General features: G+C 43.9%; 1 protein-coding gene across 5 annotated transcripts in view; it reads right to left on the minus strand.

Annotated features, from left to right (window-relative positions):
- Positions 1 to 20,566, minus strand: part of akap6 (A kinase (PRKA) anchor protein 6) — a 467,239-nt gene that overhangs the window by 370,543 nt on the left and 76,130 nt on the right. For all 5 annotated transcript variants that reach the window (XM_078562838.1, XM_078562835.1, XM_078562834.1 and 2 more), the window contains exon 3: positions 9,543 to 11,567. In XM_078562838.1, the coding sequence (XP_078418964.1) occupies positions 9,543 to 11,567 (2,025 nt within the window). The remainder of the gene's footprint in view (positions 1 to 9,542; positions 11,568 to 20,566) is intronic.

Here is a 20,566-nt window from a genome sequence, read left to right on the forward strand (position 1 = left end):
TAGTCCCCCTCCAGATATCTCGCTTCTAAAAGAACATAAGCAATAGGAGCATGAAAAGGTCCATCGAGCCTGCTCTGCCATTCAGTATGATCATGGCTGATCTTGGCCTTCAACCCCACATTCCCACCTGCTCCCCACATCCCTTGATTCTGAGAGACCAAAAATCTGTCTATCTGCTCCTTAAGTTTATTCAATGATAGAGCATTTACGACCCTCTGGGGAAGAGAATTCCAAAGATTCTTTGAGTGAATAAATTTTTCCTCATCTCAGTCCTAAATGATCAGCCCATTTCCTGAAACTGTGCCCCTTTTTCTAGGTTTCCCAGCCAGGATACCTTTCAGTATTTATCCTGTCAAGCCCTTTCATAATCTTGAATATTTAAATGCGATCACCTCTCATTCTTCTAAACTCCAGAGAATTTACTCAATTTACTCAGCCTCTCATTATAGGACAATCCTCTCATCACAGGGACTAATCTAGTGAACCTTTGCTGTAGTGCCTCCAATGCAAGTATAACCTTCCTCAAATGTGCAGACTAAAATTGAACACAGTATTCCAGATGTGGCCTCACCAAAGCTCCATATAATTGTAGCAAGCCTTCTTTATTCTTTTACTCCAACCCCCTTGCAATAAAGGCCAACAGGCCACTTGCTTTCCTAATTGCCTGTATGCTAACTTTTCATGTTTCTTGTACGAGTACATGCAAGTCTCTCTCACATCAACATTTACAAATTTCAGGCCTTTTAAAAAATATGCTTTCGTTTATTCTTACGACCAAAGTGAATAACCTCACACTTCCCCACATTATATTCCATCTGCCACCTTGTCTATATCTCATTGCAGCTACTTTGTGTCCTCCTCACAGGTTACATTCCCACCTAACTTTGTATCATCAGCAAATTTAGATATTTTACTTTTCATCTCTTCGTCTAAATCATTGATAAGGATTGTAAAAACTGAGGCCGCAGCACTGATCCTTGCAGCACTCCGCTAGTCACAGCCCGCCAACTTGAAAACACCTCATTAATCCCTACTCCCTGCTTCCTGTCCATTAACCAATCTTCTATCCATGCTAATATATTACCCCCAACTTCATCAGCCCTTACCTTGTGTTTTAACCTTTTGTGTGGCACCTTATCAAGTGCCTTTTGGAAATCCAAGTATACTACATCTACTGGTTCCTTTTTATCTACCCTACTAGCTACATTCTCAAAAAACTGATAAATTTGTCAAACAGGATTTTCATTTTGTAAAGCCATGTTAACCTGTTCTATTCATACTTTGCTTTTTGAAGTGCACTGTTAAGATTTCCTTAATAATAGATTCCAGCACTTTCCCGCTGACTGATGTCAGGCTAACTGGCCTACAGGTCCCTGTTTTCGCTCCCCTCTTTTCTTGAATAGCAGTGTTACATTTGCTAACTTCCAATCTGCTGTGACCATTCCAAAATCCAGGGCCAGAATTTTACATCCCGTGGGTGGGCGCGCGCCCGACCCGAACGGGCATAAAATCATGCAAGATAACGTTGGGCAAGCATCACACACTCACGTGATATTTCGCTCGGCGGGCACACACATTCAGAAGAGTCGGAAGAGCACCCGCTGACAATTAAGCAGGCAATTAAGCTCATTAATGGCCCAATTGTTAGCAGTTTTATGTGGACCGTCCAACCTCACGGTTAGCGGACAAGCCAATCAGTCAGGCGGGCTTTACATTTTTGATGAGACCTCATCCAAGGGCAGGATGAAATCTCTGTTAGGATTTTAAATTAAAAGAAATATCTGGGGACTTTTTTTTTTATGAGGTATGCTTTCAGGTGCTTGATTGTGCTACATAGGCATTTTTTGCAACATTTTTGTGCCTTCTTTTACTATTTGGAGGTCTGCAGCTCCCTGAGACAGCTGTCTGCCTTAAGCTCAGTGGAAGCGCTCACCAGCGCATGTCGGCGCCTGTCCTCTTCTTGCCCCCACTGGCAGCGCTGAGCCTTTCTCAGGGCGTGTCTCAAGCTGGCTGGCCGCTAATTGGCCAGCCAGCATAAAATTGCAGTTGGGGGCTGATCGCGGTTGGAGGTCGGTTTCCTGTCCGCTCCCGGGCCCATCAATCGTGCACACCTGGCCAGCGCAAAATTCAGGCCTCGGGAATTTTTTTAAATAATAACCGGTGCAGCGACTATCTCCATAGCTATCTTTTTTAGAACCCTAAGGATAGGCCACCAATTCCAGGGGATTTGTCAGCTTTTAGTCCCTTCAGTTTCTCCAGTACTTTTTCTCTGCTGATTCGAATTACCTCACTTTTATTAGCTCCTGGTATATATCCTCTACTGTGGAAACAGGCAAAATATTTGTTCAATGTCTCTGCCATTTCTTCATTCCCATGATAATTTCTCCTGCCTCTGCTCTAAGGGACCAATGTTTACTTTAGATACTCTCTTCCTTTTTACAGACTTGTAAAAGCTCGTACAATCTGTTTATATATTCTTGGCTAGTTTATTCTCCTATACTATTTTTTCCCTTTTCATCAACTTCTTGGTGGCCCTTTGCTGGTTTCTAAAACACTCCCAATCCTTATACTGACTACTATTCTTTGCAACATTATAAGCTTCTTTATATCAAATGCCATCCTCAACCTCCTTAGGAAGCCACAGATGGATCTTTCTGAGTTTCCGTTTTTCAATTAAATGTGTTTTTGTTGAACATTTGATTTGTTTTTTAAAGTGCTCCCCATGGTTTATTCTATTTATCCAATCAATTTGTGTGGATGAAGGTAGGGGCTGTAGGGTGGATGAGCAAACTGACCATGGCACTGTGGTTTAGGGAACCATTCAAGTCAGGGTGGGGGGGGACAGTGGGCTCTCCCCTTAAACATATGTAATTGGCTTTGTTTTCAGTTTAAGATTCTTGTTTGTGATTGAGTTTGTCATATTCAAACTTACTGTGGAATTCTTTTGCATTATGATCACTATTTCCCAGTGGATCTTTTACTATGATATTACTAATTAACACTGACTCATTGCTATATTACTATTACACTCCAATAATTTCTTGTTTAATGATCTGTCCAATGGGACTGTAAACTACTCCAACCAGTGTTTTCTGACCCTTGCTATTCCTAATCTCTACCTGTACTGATTCTACTTCCTGATTGTCTGAGATTCTTTCTTACAATGTCCTTATGCCTGAAGTTTTTTTTATTCATTCATGGCCAGCATTTATTGCCCATCCTTTGTTCAGAAGGCATTTAAGAGTCAATCACATTGCTGTGGGTCTGGAGTCACATGTAGACCAGACCAGGTGGGGGCACTATTGAACCAGATGAGTTTTTATGACATTTGACAATGGTTTCATGGTCATCATCAGACTCTTAATTCCAGGTTTTTATTCATTCAAATTTCACCATCTGCAGTGGTGGGATTTGAACCCGGGCCCCAAGGGCATTGCCCTGGGTTTCTGGAATATATGTCCAGTAACAATACCACTACACCACCGTACATGTTGAATATTTATTTTCCAACATTGGTCACCTTGTAACCATGTCTGTATAATGGCAATTAGATCTAAACTATTTATCCCTATTTGTGCCATTAGTTCACCTTACTCTCTGATGCACTATTGTGGTAAACTCTTTATCACTTTCTGTCCCACTCAACTTGTCTTTACCACATTAATATACTTCGCTATTGACTTAAACTTTTATCTTTGGATTTCTAAAGCTGCCTTCACCCAAGCCCTCCCCCACCTCTGTTAATCTAAAGCTGTTTTTCTCTACTATGACGATATTGGCTGGTGCATTCTTATGATTGTACACTCTGTCCCTTCCTATCACACCCTGATTACCATTACCCATATCGCTGCCCTGCACTATTGCCTAGTCTTTTCTCTAACTTTCTAAATCTCCCCTCAGGTGAACCTTTTCCCCAACCAACCACCCCCCACCCCCCAGTTATTTAGTTTAAAGCCCTCTCTACAGCCCTGGTTATACAACTCAGCAGGACACAATGGTCCCAGTGCAGTTCAGGTGAAAACTATCCCAAAAGTACAGATCCCGCTTTTCCCAGTACTGGTGCAATTGTCTCATGAATCGAAATCCATTTCTCCCACACCAATCTTTGAGCCATATATTCAACTCTCTGATCTTATTTACCTTATGCCAATATGCTCATGGCTCAGGTAGTAATGCAGAGGTTATTCTCTTTGTGGTTTTACTTTTTTATTTTAGCCCCAGCTGCTCATATTCCATCAGCAGAACCTCTTTCTTAGTCCTACCAATGTTGTTGGTACCCACATGGACCATGACAACTGGATCCACCCCCTCCCATTCCCTCTCCCATTCTAAATTCCTCTCCAGCCTGGAGGAAATGTCCTTAACTCTGGCACCAGGCAGGCAATGCGCCCTTCGGGACTCACGCTCTCAGCTGCAGGGAACCATATCTATCCCCCCTAATTATACTGGTCCATACTACAACTACAGTCCTTTTACTCCCCCACCACGCGCACCCCCACCCACCCCCTGCCCCGCGACTTGAATGGTTCCCTAAAACACAGTGCCATGGTCAGTTTACTCATCCACCCTGCAGTCCCTACCTTCGTCCACACAAGCTGCAAGGACCACAAAGTGGCAGGTTGGATGATGGTTTGAAATCATCTCCGGGTTTTGATTTAGCTAGGAATATTTGTCTCATGGGGAAATTTAGTAAAGAAGCTGTTGAAAAGTATTTTGTCTCTTTTGAGAAAATTGCTACTAATCTAAATTAGCCACAAGAGAAGTAGACCATTCTTTTGCAAAGATAAAAACAAAAAACTACTGTGGATGCTGGAAATCCAAAACAAAAACAAAAACAGAATTACCTGGAAAAACTCAGCAGGTCTGGCAGTTCTGTTGAAGGGTCATTGGACTTGAAACGTCAACTCTTTTCTTCTCCACCGATGCTGCCAGACCTGCTGAGTTTTTCCAGGTAATTCTGTTTTTGTTTTTGTTCATTCTTTTGCAAAGTGTTTTAGCAGAGAAAGCATGAATGCATCAAGTGTTGCAGATGAATAGTCTTCCGATTATAAAACTGTTAAGACTGCTTTAGTTAATGCATATGAGCTAATTCCAGAAGCCTATAGACTAAAATTTTGAAATCTGAGCAAAAGAGAGAACTAAATGTTTATAGAATTTGCAAGGGTAAAACAGGTGATTTCTGACCATTGGTATCATTTAATGAAAATGGAACAGAATTTTGAAAATGTGAAGGAAATGTTATTAATGGAGGACTTTAAAAAGTATTCCAGTTGGAATCAGAACACACATAAAGGATTCTAAAGTCTCTAATATAAGAGAAGCTGATGTTTTGGCTGATAGCTATGACTTAACTCACAAACATGTAAGTGGCAGCAAACCATTGTTTGCAAACCCACACAGAGGGTGGAGGGATAAAGCAACTAGTACTCAGCCAAACTGTAACAATAGTGAAGAGCATAGCAGAAGTGAAAAGGCAAATGTTCCTCAAGGTAGTCAAAAAGGCAATGTAAAAGATAGGAATGAATCAAAAAGGCCAACATCTTTTCATTGCCATAAATTTGGACATTAGAAGCCAAGTTATTAGAGGTTAAAATCAAAAGCCAAGGCTCTAGTGAGGGTGGCTGGTGTTTCTTTAAACAATACTGCCTCAGGGGTGAAGCTTGTGAGAAACTGAAACCATGTTGAGTATTTTCAGTGGGTTTAAATAGAGAAAAAGGGATTATGGAAGTTTCTTATTTGAACGTGAAGTCACTCAATTTTTGTCAAAGAGAGGGCCTAAAAAGATTGTAATCTTGAGAGATGGCAGTTTGGCTCAATGCTTGCTATTAGCAAATGATTTAGATTTTTCTTCAAAAATTTCACTGAACAAAAATGTATTAATACAGGGTATTGATGAGAAGTGTGTGCCTATTCAATTGTGTAGAGTGAACTTAAATTATGCCATAGTAAAATGATCTATTATTGTTGGTGTTGTGTCAAAATTGCCAATTAATCAGATGGATTTTACGTTAAGGAATGATTTAGCAGGGCACATGGTTTTGCCACCTCCTAGTTCGTAAAGTGCCTGGAGAGTTTCAAATTAAAAGTTTTCCCCAGAAAAAAACTGAAACTTCAAAATATCCTGAAGGATCAATAACACTTGAGACCAAGTAGGAAGCAGAGTAGTGATAAATGGTTGTTTTTCAGTTTGGAGGAAGGTTTTTAGTGGAGTTCTCCAGGGGTCAGTATTGGGACCCTTGCTCTTCCTGATATATATTAATGACTGAGACTGTAGTGTGCAGGGCATGATTTCAAAATTTGCAGATGATACAAAGATTGGAAATGTTGTCAACTGTGATGTGGATAGTCTTGAACTTCAAAAGGACATAGACATGCTGGTGGATTGGGCAGGCAAGTGGCAGATGAAGTTCAATGCAGAGAAGTGTGAGGTGATTTGTTTTGGCAGGAAACATATGGTGAGACAGTATAAAATAAAGGGAGAGCCTCTAAAGGAGGTGCAGGAACAGAGGGACCTCGGTGTATATGTACATAAGTCATTGAAGATGGCAGGGCATGTTGAGAGAGCAGTTAATAAAGCACATAGTATCTTAGGCTTTATTAATAGGAGCATTGAGTACAAGAGTAGGGAGGTCATGTTGAACTTGTATAAGACACAAGTAAGGTCTCATCTGGAGTGCTGCTTCCAGTTCTGGGTGCCATACTTGAGGAAGAATGTGAAGGCATTGGAGAGAGTACAGAGGAGATTCACAAGAATGAATGAATAAAGAACTGTAGCTATGAGGATAGGTTGGGGCTCTTTTCCTTGGAGAAAAGAAGGCTGAGAGGAGATTTGATAGAGGTAGTCAAGATCCTGAGGGGCATGGACAGGGTAAATAGTGAGACCCTGTTCCCAAACAAGAGAACATCAAGGACTAGAGGGCACAGATTCAAAATAATTGGCAAAAGGAGTAAATGTGATGTGAGGAAAAATCTTATCATCCAGAGGGTGGTTGGAGTCTGGAACAAACTTCCTGAAAGGGTGGTGGAGGCAAGTTTGATCGAGCTATTCAAAAGGGAATGAGGTTGCTACCTGAAAAGAGGGAATGTGCAAGGTTATGGGGATAAGGCAGGGGAGTGGGACTGGGTGGAATGCTCTTTCAGAGAGCCAGTGCAAGTTCGGTTAGCCAAATGGCCTCCTTCTGCACTGTAAAGATACTGTGATACTGTGATATTATGTAAACTAAATGTGTCTACCAGTACTATAACAATAAAGGATACAGCAGCAGAAATCCAGGCAACTGGAGAGAGTTCAAAAGACCATTTAAAACTGGGATGCTAATATTCATGAATTGCATAAAGACTCAAAGAGTTGGAACGAAAAATGAATGTCCAAAATGAAGAGGTTGTTGACATCACTCAAAAACAATTAAACAAACATGTTCACAGTGGGATCAAGAAAAATTGAAAGATTTTAAACTGTTCAAAGATCAGACCAGTCAGGAATATCAAATATTTCTACTCGAACATAAAAAATTTAAATGATATTCTTAAAGTCTCTAAGGAAGATTTTGACCAATGAAGGAATGAGTTGTTGACACAAAAAGAAGTCATTTTGAACTAGCTATCTCTAAAAGAGAATCCAAATGTTTGAGTCTGGAGAATGGACTTAGAAATGAAGAAAGGCCTGCAGCTATGCAAGAAGAAGGCGGTTTAACAATGGAATTGACTGGGACACTTTTTGGATTTAAAACAATGGGAAAATCAAACATGGAAGAGATCAAAGTTCAAAAGGTGAACTCTGAACAGGCCAGTTTAAAAGCTGAACTTGGAAATTCGCACCTGGAAAGCAATGATGAATCTCCGCTTACACAGGAAAATTTGGGATATAATTGTTGTAAGAAGAAAACTGTCAGAAAACATCACAAGAAGAAATATTTTACAACTTAAGTGGACCATGGATTCAGCGGTATGCTGTTGTCAGGATGGACTGACTGGTGGAAAATCAGAGGTGCTAACATAGTTGTTCAAATGTACAGCATGTAGTGAGTTATTATATTTTTTGTTGGTAAAAATAAAAGTGCACCACAATGGTGATAAATTTTACTTTTTCATTGGGAGGGATGCTATAAAAATGTCTAATTTCATGATTCATATGTTGTAATTAAAATTTAGGAGTAAAATTTTTAGGTTGGGATTGAAGTTTTAAAAAAAATAAGATAAAGGAAGTGCCTGGTTTGAGAAACGAGTAAAAACCCTGATGTAAGTACAATTCAAATGGACCTTTCTTTTATTATTCTTTTGCAGGATGTAGGTGTCGCTGGTTAGGCCAGCACTTGCTGCCCATCCCTAATTGCCCTTCAGAAGATGGTAGTGAGCCATCTTCTTGAACAGCTGCAGTCCATGCGGTGTAGGTACACCCATAGTGCAGCTAGGAAGGGAGTTCCAGGATTTTGATGGTGAGTGGCTTTGAGGGGAGCTTGCAGCTGGTGGTGTTCCCATGCATCTACTGCCCTTGTCCTTCTATGCGTCTATATATATTGTTTCCATTTCCTGATAATAATTGTTTATCCAAGTTCTACCTGATGCAGCCAGGTCAGAAAATATTTGTAGCTAAGGATAAGTACAGAAAGGTGCACTTTAGTGGTCTGCAGTGAAAGATGTGGCCTCAGTTATGTAAACTACCTGCTTTCCAACCATTTGAACAAAATGTTTCAATTTTATTATAACTATGCCTATCATTCCATCCAAATTTGATAATAAAGGTGTTACATGGGCATGAAGGCCTGATTGGAGAGGGGATGCGGGCATAGCAGTTACATATTGTTACATATTTACCTAATGTATGCAGTTGAGCAACATGTTATGGAAGCAAGATTCAACCAAGAAGCACAACTAAAATAATTGGAAGTTTTGGAGCATTCCCCAAAATTTCTGCGATTGTGGAGGGCATTGGGGACAATCTAAGGCATATCCATTGATATGCGATGTATAGAATTGTGAAGCTTATAAACTCAAAAAGAGCAAGTTCTATTTTTACAACTGTCAATGTAATTCCTCAGTAATAAGTCGTGCAACCTAATTTAGAAGATTAAAACCAGATTTTCTTTAAAAAAATGGTACCCATGTAAACTTGTAATGAACACGAATCAAATACAGAGCAGAAGTCCAAATCCTATATAAAATATATTTGGACAGGCTCAACTCACTCAGCATGGGCCCATGCACAAAACTGGTGATTTCACCTTGATATAAATGTAGAAAGTAGAAAACTTCAAGTTAGTAAAATGCATGTGAAAATGGGATGAAGTCACATTGTTGGTCTAAGTGTGTTAGAAATTTTAGCACAAGTGGAGGCCATGTCAGTTGCGTCATTTTTCTGGAACTTGACCATGTATATGACCTGGAAGAACTTGACACTGGCAAATGGAAATGTTCCATTTGCCAGTACCAACATTTAATTTGCTAATGAGCATACAGAAGTTCACTAGGATTAAAGAAATAAAGTTTTTAAAGTCAGAAGCTAATATAGGTATTCAGACAATTACAGAATAAAGGTAAATTACCTCAATTTTTTCCCACACGTCACTGTTATTCTGTTTCTGCTGAATATCTTGCTGTAGTTGTTGAATGAGAGTTGATTTAGGAGGACCACTATCCAAGGCATTCTTTGGCATCTGTGTTAACCAATGGTGTGGGAATTGGGGTATAGTGTTGTGCTTAGCAACTGATTCTGCTATTGATGACTCATCATCTGATTGGATGTTGCTAAGTGAACCTGACTCAATGCTGTCATCCAAAGAAGAAGCTATATCACTTGAGGAAGCTGGAGATATTGTTCCAGTTGTAGGGAGGTATTTTTCGTTTTTCCGTTCATTGTGAACTAATGGGTCTGCCTCGGTCACAGAATTTGCTTCTGATAGCTCCCAATCTTCAATGTTCTGAAGTGCTTCACCTGTAGGTGGACGTGACAACAGCTTTGTCAAATTCTCTAGCTTTAAAGCCAACACTTCAGTTTCCTTCAGGTGAGATGGAAGAGCCAGATATTCATTCGATCCAAACCAAATGTCACCTTTACCGCTTTCAGTGGTTTGATTTTGCCTTAAATTATCCTGTGCCCTTGGTTGAGGTTGTAGCCATGATACTGTCGGGATAAAACCAGGAGAATGTGCCTGGGTCACACTTTGTGGAGTCTGTAAAGGCAACTGTGCAGATACCGATTCATATGAGCTTTGTTTGACAGGTGACTGCTTTTTATACTCACTATCAGACTCCTGATTTTGACACCTTGAGGACATATTTGTTGGTTCATTATTGTCTTCGCACTTTACAGCCAACATGTGTGAATTAAACGAGTCAGAACTATTATTATTCTCACCAGTTGGTGATTTTGTAAGTGGGGGACAACATTGATGGAAACTCTTCATTTTAAGCATGGTAGCTGGTTGCTCCTGATATGGGGATGTCTCTCTTGATAATAAGGAAATGTCATCCTGTGTTTTTTGCACAAGAGAACTGGTACTTTGTGCTAAAGGTTCTCTATAGTGTTGTGCGGGGCTTCTTGTAGGCTCTTTGTTAAATTGCCTAAGATCATGAAGATCAGATGACTTCCTAATAGCTGAAGACTTTCTTTGATGTTGGTCATAGGTTTTATTTAGGCCTAAAGTTGTCGTTTGTAAATTACACTGAGAAGGAGAACTCAGGTATCCACTGTGTGTACCATTTGTTTTGTTTAACTCATCATATGAGTGACTGACAGAAGCATTTGCAGAGCTTGGGTAAGATGAAGCCAAGTCCAGCCAAAGTCTGGACCTGTCCGGATGATCAAAAAGAGAAGGTGTACTTTTGCTCATTTCCGCTTTGTGCGAGAGAATAGAAGTTGAAACTCTGTTACAACTAACCTCCAAATCGTCTTTAGAAATTTCATATAGATACAAAGCTCTTTTGGGTAAGGAGGGTTGTGTTGGAGACTCCTCATTATAATTGAAACAATCTTTTATTGGTCTTTTTGGTATTGAGTTTTCACAGTGGTTACTCTTTGCATTACAAGAATGCATATGGGCATGTCTCTGGGGCTCCAAATCATCAATATTAGTGTCAGTAAATACTTTCTGTTTGGAGCTCTTACCAATTCCATTTTGGGTTCGTGTACACTCTGCAGGAGGAGGTTGAGATGGGGCTGGATGGCTTGCTGATTTAGGTAACAACTTGGAGTTTGCTGTGCCTTTCTTATCCCATACCAAAGTTTCATGATCTGTGAGGGATAACTGAATTTCATCAATTGTCTTAATTTCTTCGTGCCTGGAAGTGGAATGGTCATTTGCCACAGAAAGTAACCCCACGCTGCGAACCAACTCTGGAAAGCCTTTTTCCAGATCAGCAGAGTTCCAATGCCCAAAAGATTTTGGTTTAGCCCTGGTGGCTGAACTGGAGGTCATGGTAGCCTCAGAGCCACAGGGCCCGTCTTCACTTGGGCTGTAGTCAGACAGTTCAAAGGCAGTGATTCCGCAATCCAAAGAAAAATAGTCTTGAGAACATTTAATGGTCAGCTGACCTGCATCATCAATTTCAGTCAGTGAATCCAAGCAAGTCTGCAGAAAGAAAATTTAAGAAAACCTTCATAGAATAAATACACATTCTGAATTCTGTCATCATTCTATTGTGTCTTCTCAATTAATATCTGTCTTACATGTCATAAAAGAATGTCTTATAAAACAACACAGCACTAAACACACTAAATATACAAATGTGAAATTAAGGTATAATGCCTTAAAAACATTCTGGGTTTCCAGTGGAAATAGTTTGGGATTTTACCAAGCACAATTTTTGTAAAAGAATGACATTTAGTTACATTCAAACTCAGACCACAAAAACAATCATGCTAATGGCAATTTCAATTATACAACTGTTACAATTTAGATTTATATGAGTATTATATTTTGTAACTGTATCATTAAATTTAGGGAAAAATGGAAGGGAGTCATGTGACCTGTTTGGAAGTCTGCCTGAGAGTAAGCCTGGGTGGTTCGACTGTCAGAGATCTAAAGAAGTTTTAGATTGTTTTACTGGGAAAACAGTGCAAGGTATTTACGCTTGGATACAGAGGCAGCAGACTGTATCAGGTTGTAAACAGTGTGCTGTAAATTGTCCATTTACTTCTGAGATGAAAGAGAGTTGGGGTCAAGAATAGCCAATCAGCATTTCTGTCTGGATGCAAGGTTTATGTGTTTCTCAGTACCATGGGGAAGAGAGCAGAAGAAGCCATTTCCGAGATCAGGGGCTGGATTTTACACTCCTCTATTGATGGGTTTAAAGATGGGAGGGCTTGTAAAATACAGCAAGTGGCCTTACCGCCTACCTGCCCAGCCCGATGTGAAATTTTACAGAGGAGGGGAGTTGGCAGATGGCCTGGCCGTCCTTGGCCCTATTGAGGCCTTTAAGTGGTCATTAATTGGCCACTTAAAACTTCATCACAGTCCTGCTGGTACTTCACTGGCTGCAGTGGGAGGGGAGCACCATGCAGGAAGCCTGGCAGCATTAGCTGCGCAGGCTGCTATCAGGCAAGTGGGGGTAGTGGGGAGAGGGAACCTCCTTCACAGGTCCTCTGGGCTCATTGGAGGCACCCCCAACCAAGGTCATACTTCCCCCTTTACCCTCCTACTTGGCCTCTCAAACCAGGCCCCACACCCTCTTCACACCCCTCGTTGGGATATATCAGCCTGGCCCCAGCAATACCCTGTACTTACCGCCGAGTCTGGGCTCCTCTTTGTCACTCCTGCTTGGTGCTGCTGGGGTTACAGAGCTGCTGGTCATCTGATTGGCCAACAGCTCTTTAAGGCAGGACTTCTCTCAGAGATAGGGGGCGAAGATCTCACATCAAAACAATTAATGCTGCTCCCAGCATTAAATTGATGTGAGACAGCAGTCAGGAGGGGCCATCTAAGTATTCCGAGAGGTACATCTTGGCATGGCCGGGGAAGAATGATCATCAGAATAGGCTTCACTGCTGTGGTGATTTAAGGAATTCACAAAAAACTGAGGAAAGCACCTAGAGACAGCCACTCAAAGTTACTACTTGGCAAAATGTGGATACAGGGAGCCATGGGAAACTGGGAGCAACTGTGGACTGTTGCTAATATAATTCCATAGAGGGTGTGACGTGTGATAAGTATAAAAGGGGAAAGTTCCTCTCTGTAGTTTAAAGTATAAGTTGCCTACAAAAATGAAATAGTGTTTAGTCAATAGTGCTTTTACCCATTTGTTACAGTAAAATAAATCTTGTTGTGTCATCCTTTGCAGCTATTAATTGGAAGTTTGAATTTCTTTTCAAATGTCGTCAGTCGCAATGGAGTTCATAACAAAATTGAGGGTTCTTTGTGGATTTGGAATTCACAGGCTGAGACCGGTACTCTGGGATTTGTTAAAGTTTAAATAAACAAGGTTTCACAGTGACCTTTGCTGCATTTATTGAAAAGTTTAAAATACCTATGTCTATTTCTGAAGCTTCCCTTGAAAGAGAGGATTTGTCTTTGAATGCCTTGCAAAGTTAACTAAGGTTAATTTAAAAGCAGTGGTAGTAAAGATAGAAATACATTTGAAAGTACACGCTAAGATGTTAGAAATAGCAGAGGTATTGGCTCAACATTTGAACCTTGAGGAAGAAAAAGGCGGCCCAGATTAAACGCAGGTTGAGTTTTATAGGTTTCAGTTGCAAATGAGGCAGCTCGAATTGGAAAGAGATAGGGAAAAGCAAAACCTTGAATTATAATTTCAAAGGCAGAGGGAAGCCAGGAAATTTGAACTGGATACACAAATGCTTTGATTACATGAACAAGGAGCAGCAGGCAGATTTGACTATGGGCAGGATTTTAAGTCCCCACCCCCCGCCGGGATCATCCAATCTCCCAGAAAGTCAATGGACTATTGATTGGGCCGCCAAATCTCCCGTGGTGAGTCCTGCTATGATGGGGCTGGAAAATCTCAGGCTAGGACCGGAATTTTCCAGCCCTGTTGGCATTGGGCCTCATGGCGAGGGGTGGGGACAATATGGCCAAAAATCGGTTTCACGCCAGCAATGAAAGCACAACGGGATCATCAGATAGTGTCCTCCATGGCGGAACACCAATCCCAATGGAGGCCGGCGTAAACCCACTTTGCATCCCTCTAATGGGATGCAAAGTAAGGCCCGACCGGAATCGTCCCCCCAGCCAGATTTTCCATTACACCAGTGGGAAAACACACTGGCCCAGAGCACGTCTGGACAAATGTGACGTGCAGAAGTCAGGACTTACCTTTAGGGCCTGCTCAGATCGCGGACATCCAAGGAGCAGAAGCTGGAGCCCTACAGCTACCGGACCCTGGAGGGACACATGCATTGCATACTGGGTGGATTCTCATAGACATGGCTCTGTTGCGAAGCAGCTCATGGAAGGTTGGAGGTCTCTGTTGATGTCTCGGGTCTGCTTTGGAACATCGTGGTCTTGGTCATAGCCTGCCATGGATGATCAGTGAGATGGGGGGAGAGGAAGTTCCAGCTGTGAGTGGGAGAGAGAGGTGTACTGGGAGGTGGGGATAGGAGAGGAAGGTCTAGGTTTGGCTGGGAGAGGAAGGTGTGATCTGAGGAGTGTGAGGTTGGGAGGGGGAGAACGAAGGTGTCGGAGGGCGGGACGAAGGTTTCGTGGAGAGTGAGGTTGGGGGGAGGAGGGAGTCCAGGGGGAGGAGGGTGTAACGGGGAGAATGTGGCAAGGGGGTAGGTAGGCGCAAGGGGGCAGGAAGGTATAAGGGAAGGAGTTTGGAGGTGGGAAGAAGTTTGGAGAGGGCGAAGGTGTTCGGAGGGAGAAGGAGTCCAGGGGGAGGAGGATGCAAGGCAGGAGGAGGGAGTAAGTGAGGGGGGGTTGTCCAGGTGAACATGTGGAGTTGATGACTGCCTCCTGGGGAGCGAACTGAGGATGGGCATTGTAGGAGGGAATGGTTAGTATGAGAGGGGCCAGAGTGAGTTGGGAGGGTAGGAGGGTAAGGGTACAATGATAGTGGTAGAAAGGACAGCGAGGATGGTTAGTGAGGACTTTGAGGCAGACAGAGACCCTGAGAGTGGGGAGCAGGAGGTTGGGGAGGTCAATGTGGATGGGGGGGATTCTCAGGAAGGTGGGGAACATGAACATTCACCTGGGCATCCTGGAAAGAAAAGGGTTCGGGTTGGTAGGTGACAGTGGGGAGCTGGAAGGTGACGCTGGGGCTCAACAGTGATGGAGGAAGGGACATGGGTGGCTGGGGGAGGGGAAAGGATAGGAGAGCTGATCAGAAACTTAATGACGACCATACTGTGCAAATCTAAACTGAGCGAAGCTTCGTGTTGGACGGACACAGGTGCTGCTTGGGAGTGCAATCAGTGGTGGGCGGAGATGCAGGTCAACTCAGGTGGACAACTGAAAGGGAACCTCAGCAGGCAGCATTGAAAATGCTCAAGACAGTCAGAAGAATGTGATGGAGGAAGGCTCAGTGTCCGTGGGAGAGTGCTTGCACAAGGCTCCGAAAGGCCCTGCACACACACTTCTCCCTCCAGAATCACTCATGGACTGGCTGCGTGCAATGGAACTGCTAGTTGGGGGGTGGTGGTGGGGCACGCAGTGGGACCACTCGTGAAGCCTGTAAATGACAACATTACACATTATTCAGTAAAAGTGAATATATTTTCAGGTTATGAAGTGACAGAATGTGTCCACCCATGCAACCACTTGTGATCAAAATTTCTTAACTTTTCTAGGCCTACTACTTCTTCTAGATGCTGCCCTGACATCCGGAGCAGAAGTGGAGGCAGCCTGTGCAATGGTTGGCCCTGTTGCCTCTGATGACTTTGATGTGCACACTTAGGAGAGCCAAGGCCTTGAGTGCCCCGGCTTGCTTTGGCAAGCTCTGTGGGCCAGCTGCTTCTTCTGCAGTGACAGAGGATGAGGTTGAGGGGGTCACAGGGAATGGGAGCTCAGAGGGAGTGACAGCCTCTGGGATTCCTGAGTGGATGACCCAAGGGTGTCCAGCTGCCACTCCTCCTCGCTTCGGATGCCCAAGTGCCCCGGCCTGACTCCTTGAGAGGGAGGAGCACCTGGAGGGATGTCGAGGTGCCCCATTTCCCTCTCGCATTGCCACTGTAGGAACTCACCCATGGCTACCACAATGGAGTGCAGGTCTGTGCACATCTCCACATTCTGCTACACCAGGGTGTCCATGGCGTCCACCATCCTTCCCATGGAGTCCTCCATATAAACACATGTGGCATCATGTCATCAGAGAGCAGGTGGGTACACTCCACCAACTCGCGTGCCACTCTGTTGAGGGCTTCCAACAACTCTGCATGATGTTCCCCTGCCTTCTGCTGACTCTCCAGGATGAGTTGGAAGGCCAAATCCAGAGGCTCGTCATCTGACTCAGACCTCACAGATGCCTCTTCCCCAACAGTCTTCCATGTGCTGGGGAGCTCGGTTGAACCTGCCTCCTCCTGCTGCAGACACATATTGGTGCAGTGACCAACTGATTGTGAACCTGAGTCTGCTCTAGATCTAGGTCCCACCAAGGTGTGTGTCATTGCGCTGGTGGGAGGTGTGGGTAAGCACTGTGACTGGCCTCCCAGGCTGCTTATTTCTAGCTCTTCAATGGAGGAGGTATCCTCTTCACTCAAGGTGTGGACGTGGATGGAGCTGAGGGACTGGCTGGCTGAGGGCATCGGTTGCTTGGCAGAGTTCCATGTGAATCAAAGTAGAAAGTAGAGATAATTAGTGCATGTCAGCAGAGTCAAAAGCAGGAGAGAGAGCACTCCCTGTGGTGTTGAGAGAAGGATTAGGCGGTGCAGGACACTCATGTGGGTGTTCGCTGACGACCTCACCATTGCCACAGGCACGATCCACATCCTCACCAGTCAGCGCGATGGCACGCTCCTCAAAACGAGTGAGTGGTCTAATGTGGGCCACTCCACCCAACCCTCCCCCCTGGTCTGTGATCTCTCCCTGCTGTTCTGAGCCAGCTTCTCCTGCATGAAAACAGATGGAGAGTGTGAGCAGGCTGCATGGCACCGTGTGGAATTTTTGTGTGGTGAGTGGAGCCATGGACAGGATGAGGACACGAGCTCCAGAGGATATAGGTCTGATGGGGATGTGAGGGTGTGTGTGAGAGTTAGTGGTGTTGTCCCTTGAGGTGTGAGATCCCTGTGGATGTGTGATGGATTATGAATGTGAGTTGAGAGTAATCAGGTGGTTGACTTTCCCTGGCAGAACTGATGAGAGCATTTATCGTCTTCCTGCAATGGATGGCTGACCTCCTCTGTGCTCCAGTGGCGTTGACCACTGCTGGCACTGCCTCCAAGGCCAGATTGGGGAGAGAGTGGCAACTCCCATGGAGAGGCAACTCCAGGAACAGAATCGGGGGTTCCTGGGGTTGTGCTCGGGACAGCAGGCCCTCACACAGGTAATGACCTCAGGTGATCAGTGCCCGTGTGTGAGATGGATGAGGCACCCAGTATCCCATCTAGGTGCCCATCCATCAATGGCGAGTAGGGAGGGGAACCTCACATTGGTGCACGAGCTGCTTGTTGCCTCTGCAGGGTCCTCTCAGGGTGTTCTGGATGATGGCAGCAGCTCCTCCGTCCCTATGTCAGTGATTGTGGCATCTCATGAGGCTGCGGCAACTGGGGAATTGTCAGCCATGGCACTGGCTGCTTGCTCCCATGCGGGGCCAGCACAGGCTCCACTGGCCAGAGGATGACTGCCAAGGTCATCAGGCTGTCTCCAATGCCGGTGCCAGCGAGGGAGGAGCACCAAGATGTAGCACTCATAAACGTAAGTTTAAAGCACCTTAAGCACAAGGGGGACTGGTATAGGGTGATCTTCTGTTCTGTCATGTTTTTTCATTTTTTTAATGGTGTGACCATCAATTCATAATCTGTGAGTGCCAACATTATAATAAATTTGCTTTTGTGTTATTGGCCTGAGTATGCTTCATTTGTTTTGTAGGTGCAGGGTAGGCTAGTGTGTAATGCTGGATGTGGGTGTCTCGGAACTTTATTGCACAGGCACTGAGTGTATCTTGGGGGCAAAGGAAAGGGCCATTTCAGACATCTGGGATGGAGGCGGCAGCCCTGGCATGAGGTGGTAGCACTTATTTGGCAGTCTAGCTGAAGGAGCATTGGATCAAGGAGTTCCTGGTGACCCTGCCTCCCTGGAGGTTATCGAGGCCTGGCTCCACACCCTCAGCATTCTTCTCACCGTGCTCCTCTTCTGACTCACTACTGGATTCATCCTCTGTGGCCTGTGGAACTGCGTCAAGATCCTCTTCCTCCAGTGGGTTGCCCCTTGCCAGAGCCAGATTGTGGAGAGCGCAACATGCAACCATGATCAGTAACACCCAGTCTGGGGGGTATTGCAGTGCTCCCCCTGAACGGTCCAGGTACTGGAAGTGCATCTTGAGAAGAGCTATGGTCCTCTCTACCACCACCCTTGTGGAGGCATGACTATTATTGTAATGCTTCTCTCTGGTATTGACTGGTATTGTAACGCTGCTCACCCCTTTTATTCTGCCCGTAGATGAGGTTTTTGAAAATGTTGGCTGGCTGCCTGCCTGTTTTTCCCTTGTGACGAACGTGAAATCACACAGGCAATGAAAAATTGTCGTAAATTGGAATTGTTAATGGCCTTAAGTGGCCTCTGAATTAATGGCGGATGTGGCTCCGGCACCCGCTCGCCCCCGCTGAACGAAATATCGCACGAGTGCTCGATGACGTCGGGACGCTCACCTGACGTCATTATGCACTATTTTATGTCCGATTGGGTCGGGCACACTCCCGCCCGTGGGATATAAAATCCTGCCCAGTGATTAGTGTGTAGAATGGGCTCCTGGGTACAGCAGTGAAGACAATAATCCTGGAATCATTTATGAAACAGTTGGATGCTGCATAGACTTCCTCATTTGTAACTATCTTGTGATCTTATGATTCATGCCTATGTTGAGTCAGTAGACCAGGCCCGCAAGTGAGACACTATGACTGGCATCAGTACTCTTGGGGCAGGATTTTTAGGTCAGTGTGCGGGCACAATCGGCGGGCCCAGGAGCAGCCGGGGAACAGACCACTGCCCGCGATCGGCCCCCAACCGCGATTTCATGCTGGCTGGCCAATTAACGGCCAGCCAGCGTGACACGTGTGCCGCGCTGCCGGGGTGGGGGCGGGAGGAGGGTGGGCGCTGATGTAAGCACGGGCGCAGGTGAGCGCTGAATGAAAGCTCCCTGAAGGCGGAGAGCTGCCTCAGGGAACGGAAGACTTCAAAACAATTAAATAAAGGTTTTAAAACTTGAAAAAAAATGTCCACACATCAGAAATGCTGCCCAGACATTTTTTTAAATTTAATAACGGGAACCTCAGCCTGTTCTTAGATGAGGTTTCATCAAAAATGCAAAGTCCGCCTGGCAGATTTGCCGGTCCGCCAACCATGAAAAATCGGGGACAATTGGAACTTTAACAACTTTAATTGTCTTCTTAATTGTTGGCGGGTGCGCTTCTGACACTTGTGCGCGCCTGCCAACCGAAATATCGCGCGAGCGCGGGATGACGTTGGGCGAGCACAATTAGTCATGTGGTGTTGAATCTAATTGTAAACTATGAAGTTATTAATTTGCAGGTGAGCAAAATCTAGAGTTCCTTTCCTTTTAATTATATGCTTTTCAGGATTCCTTAAAAAGTTTTGTGTAAATTGTTTCCAATCACTTATCTGATTTATGTATGTGCTTAATACATTTAATTAATTTCACTTCATATTTGATATACACATTTGTGATGAGCAGCAGATCTTTAACAAGTCCCATTCCACTATTCTGCAAGACTTGGCAAACAGAGGTGATGAAAGTGGAGGAACACAGTGCAGTATTAATAATCATGGTGGTTGACATATTTTACTTCTGGTTTTTTAGGTTTATTTAAGACAACTATGAAGAGTGGATTGATTTTTTTTTCTTCATGATACTTTATCTTAAGTTCTGTTATCATCATCAAAAAATCAATAAGGCTAAGTTAATCTAATCATTATATATTATTTAGCTGAAACAATATAAACATATGTTAAAGGAATGGGTTTGATCGGCCCATTAGCTTTGACCACTTAAAGAAGGACACATCAGGGACAGCCAACAAGGCTTCTGAAAAGGAGGTCCTGTCTTACTAAGCTAGTTGCAGTTTTTTGAAGTCACCAAGACAGTGGAGTGAGGAAGACCTGGTCAACATTGGCTTCCTAGATTTTCAAAAAGCTTTTGACAGAGTACCACTTAAGCGACTTCCCTCAGGTATTATTAGCAATCCACTACACTGAATTGAGAACTGGCTGAAAGCCCGAAGGCAGAAAGGTTGTAATAAGGGTTTGGATCTAACTGGAGCCCCGTTAGATCTGCAGTGATTGGCTCTTTGTTCATTTATGCCTCACACAAATTTACAGCTCTTGCATTGCATCTTATGCATAGCCATACCCAAGTAGAATGTATTTTCAAGATACAACATCAATTGAAAGTCTTTGCATCTTGATGAACTGGCATCTTAACTCATTTTAATGGAACCAAATCG

This window comes from Cetorhinus maximus, chromosome 18 (genome assembly GCF_964194155.1).
Source record: "Cetorhinus maximus chromosome 18, sCetMax3.hap1.1, whole genome shotgun sequence".
Taxonomy (NCBI): Eukaryota; Metazoa; Chordata; class Chondrichthyes; order Lamniformes; family Cetorhinidae; genus Cetorhinus; species Cetorhinus maximus.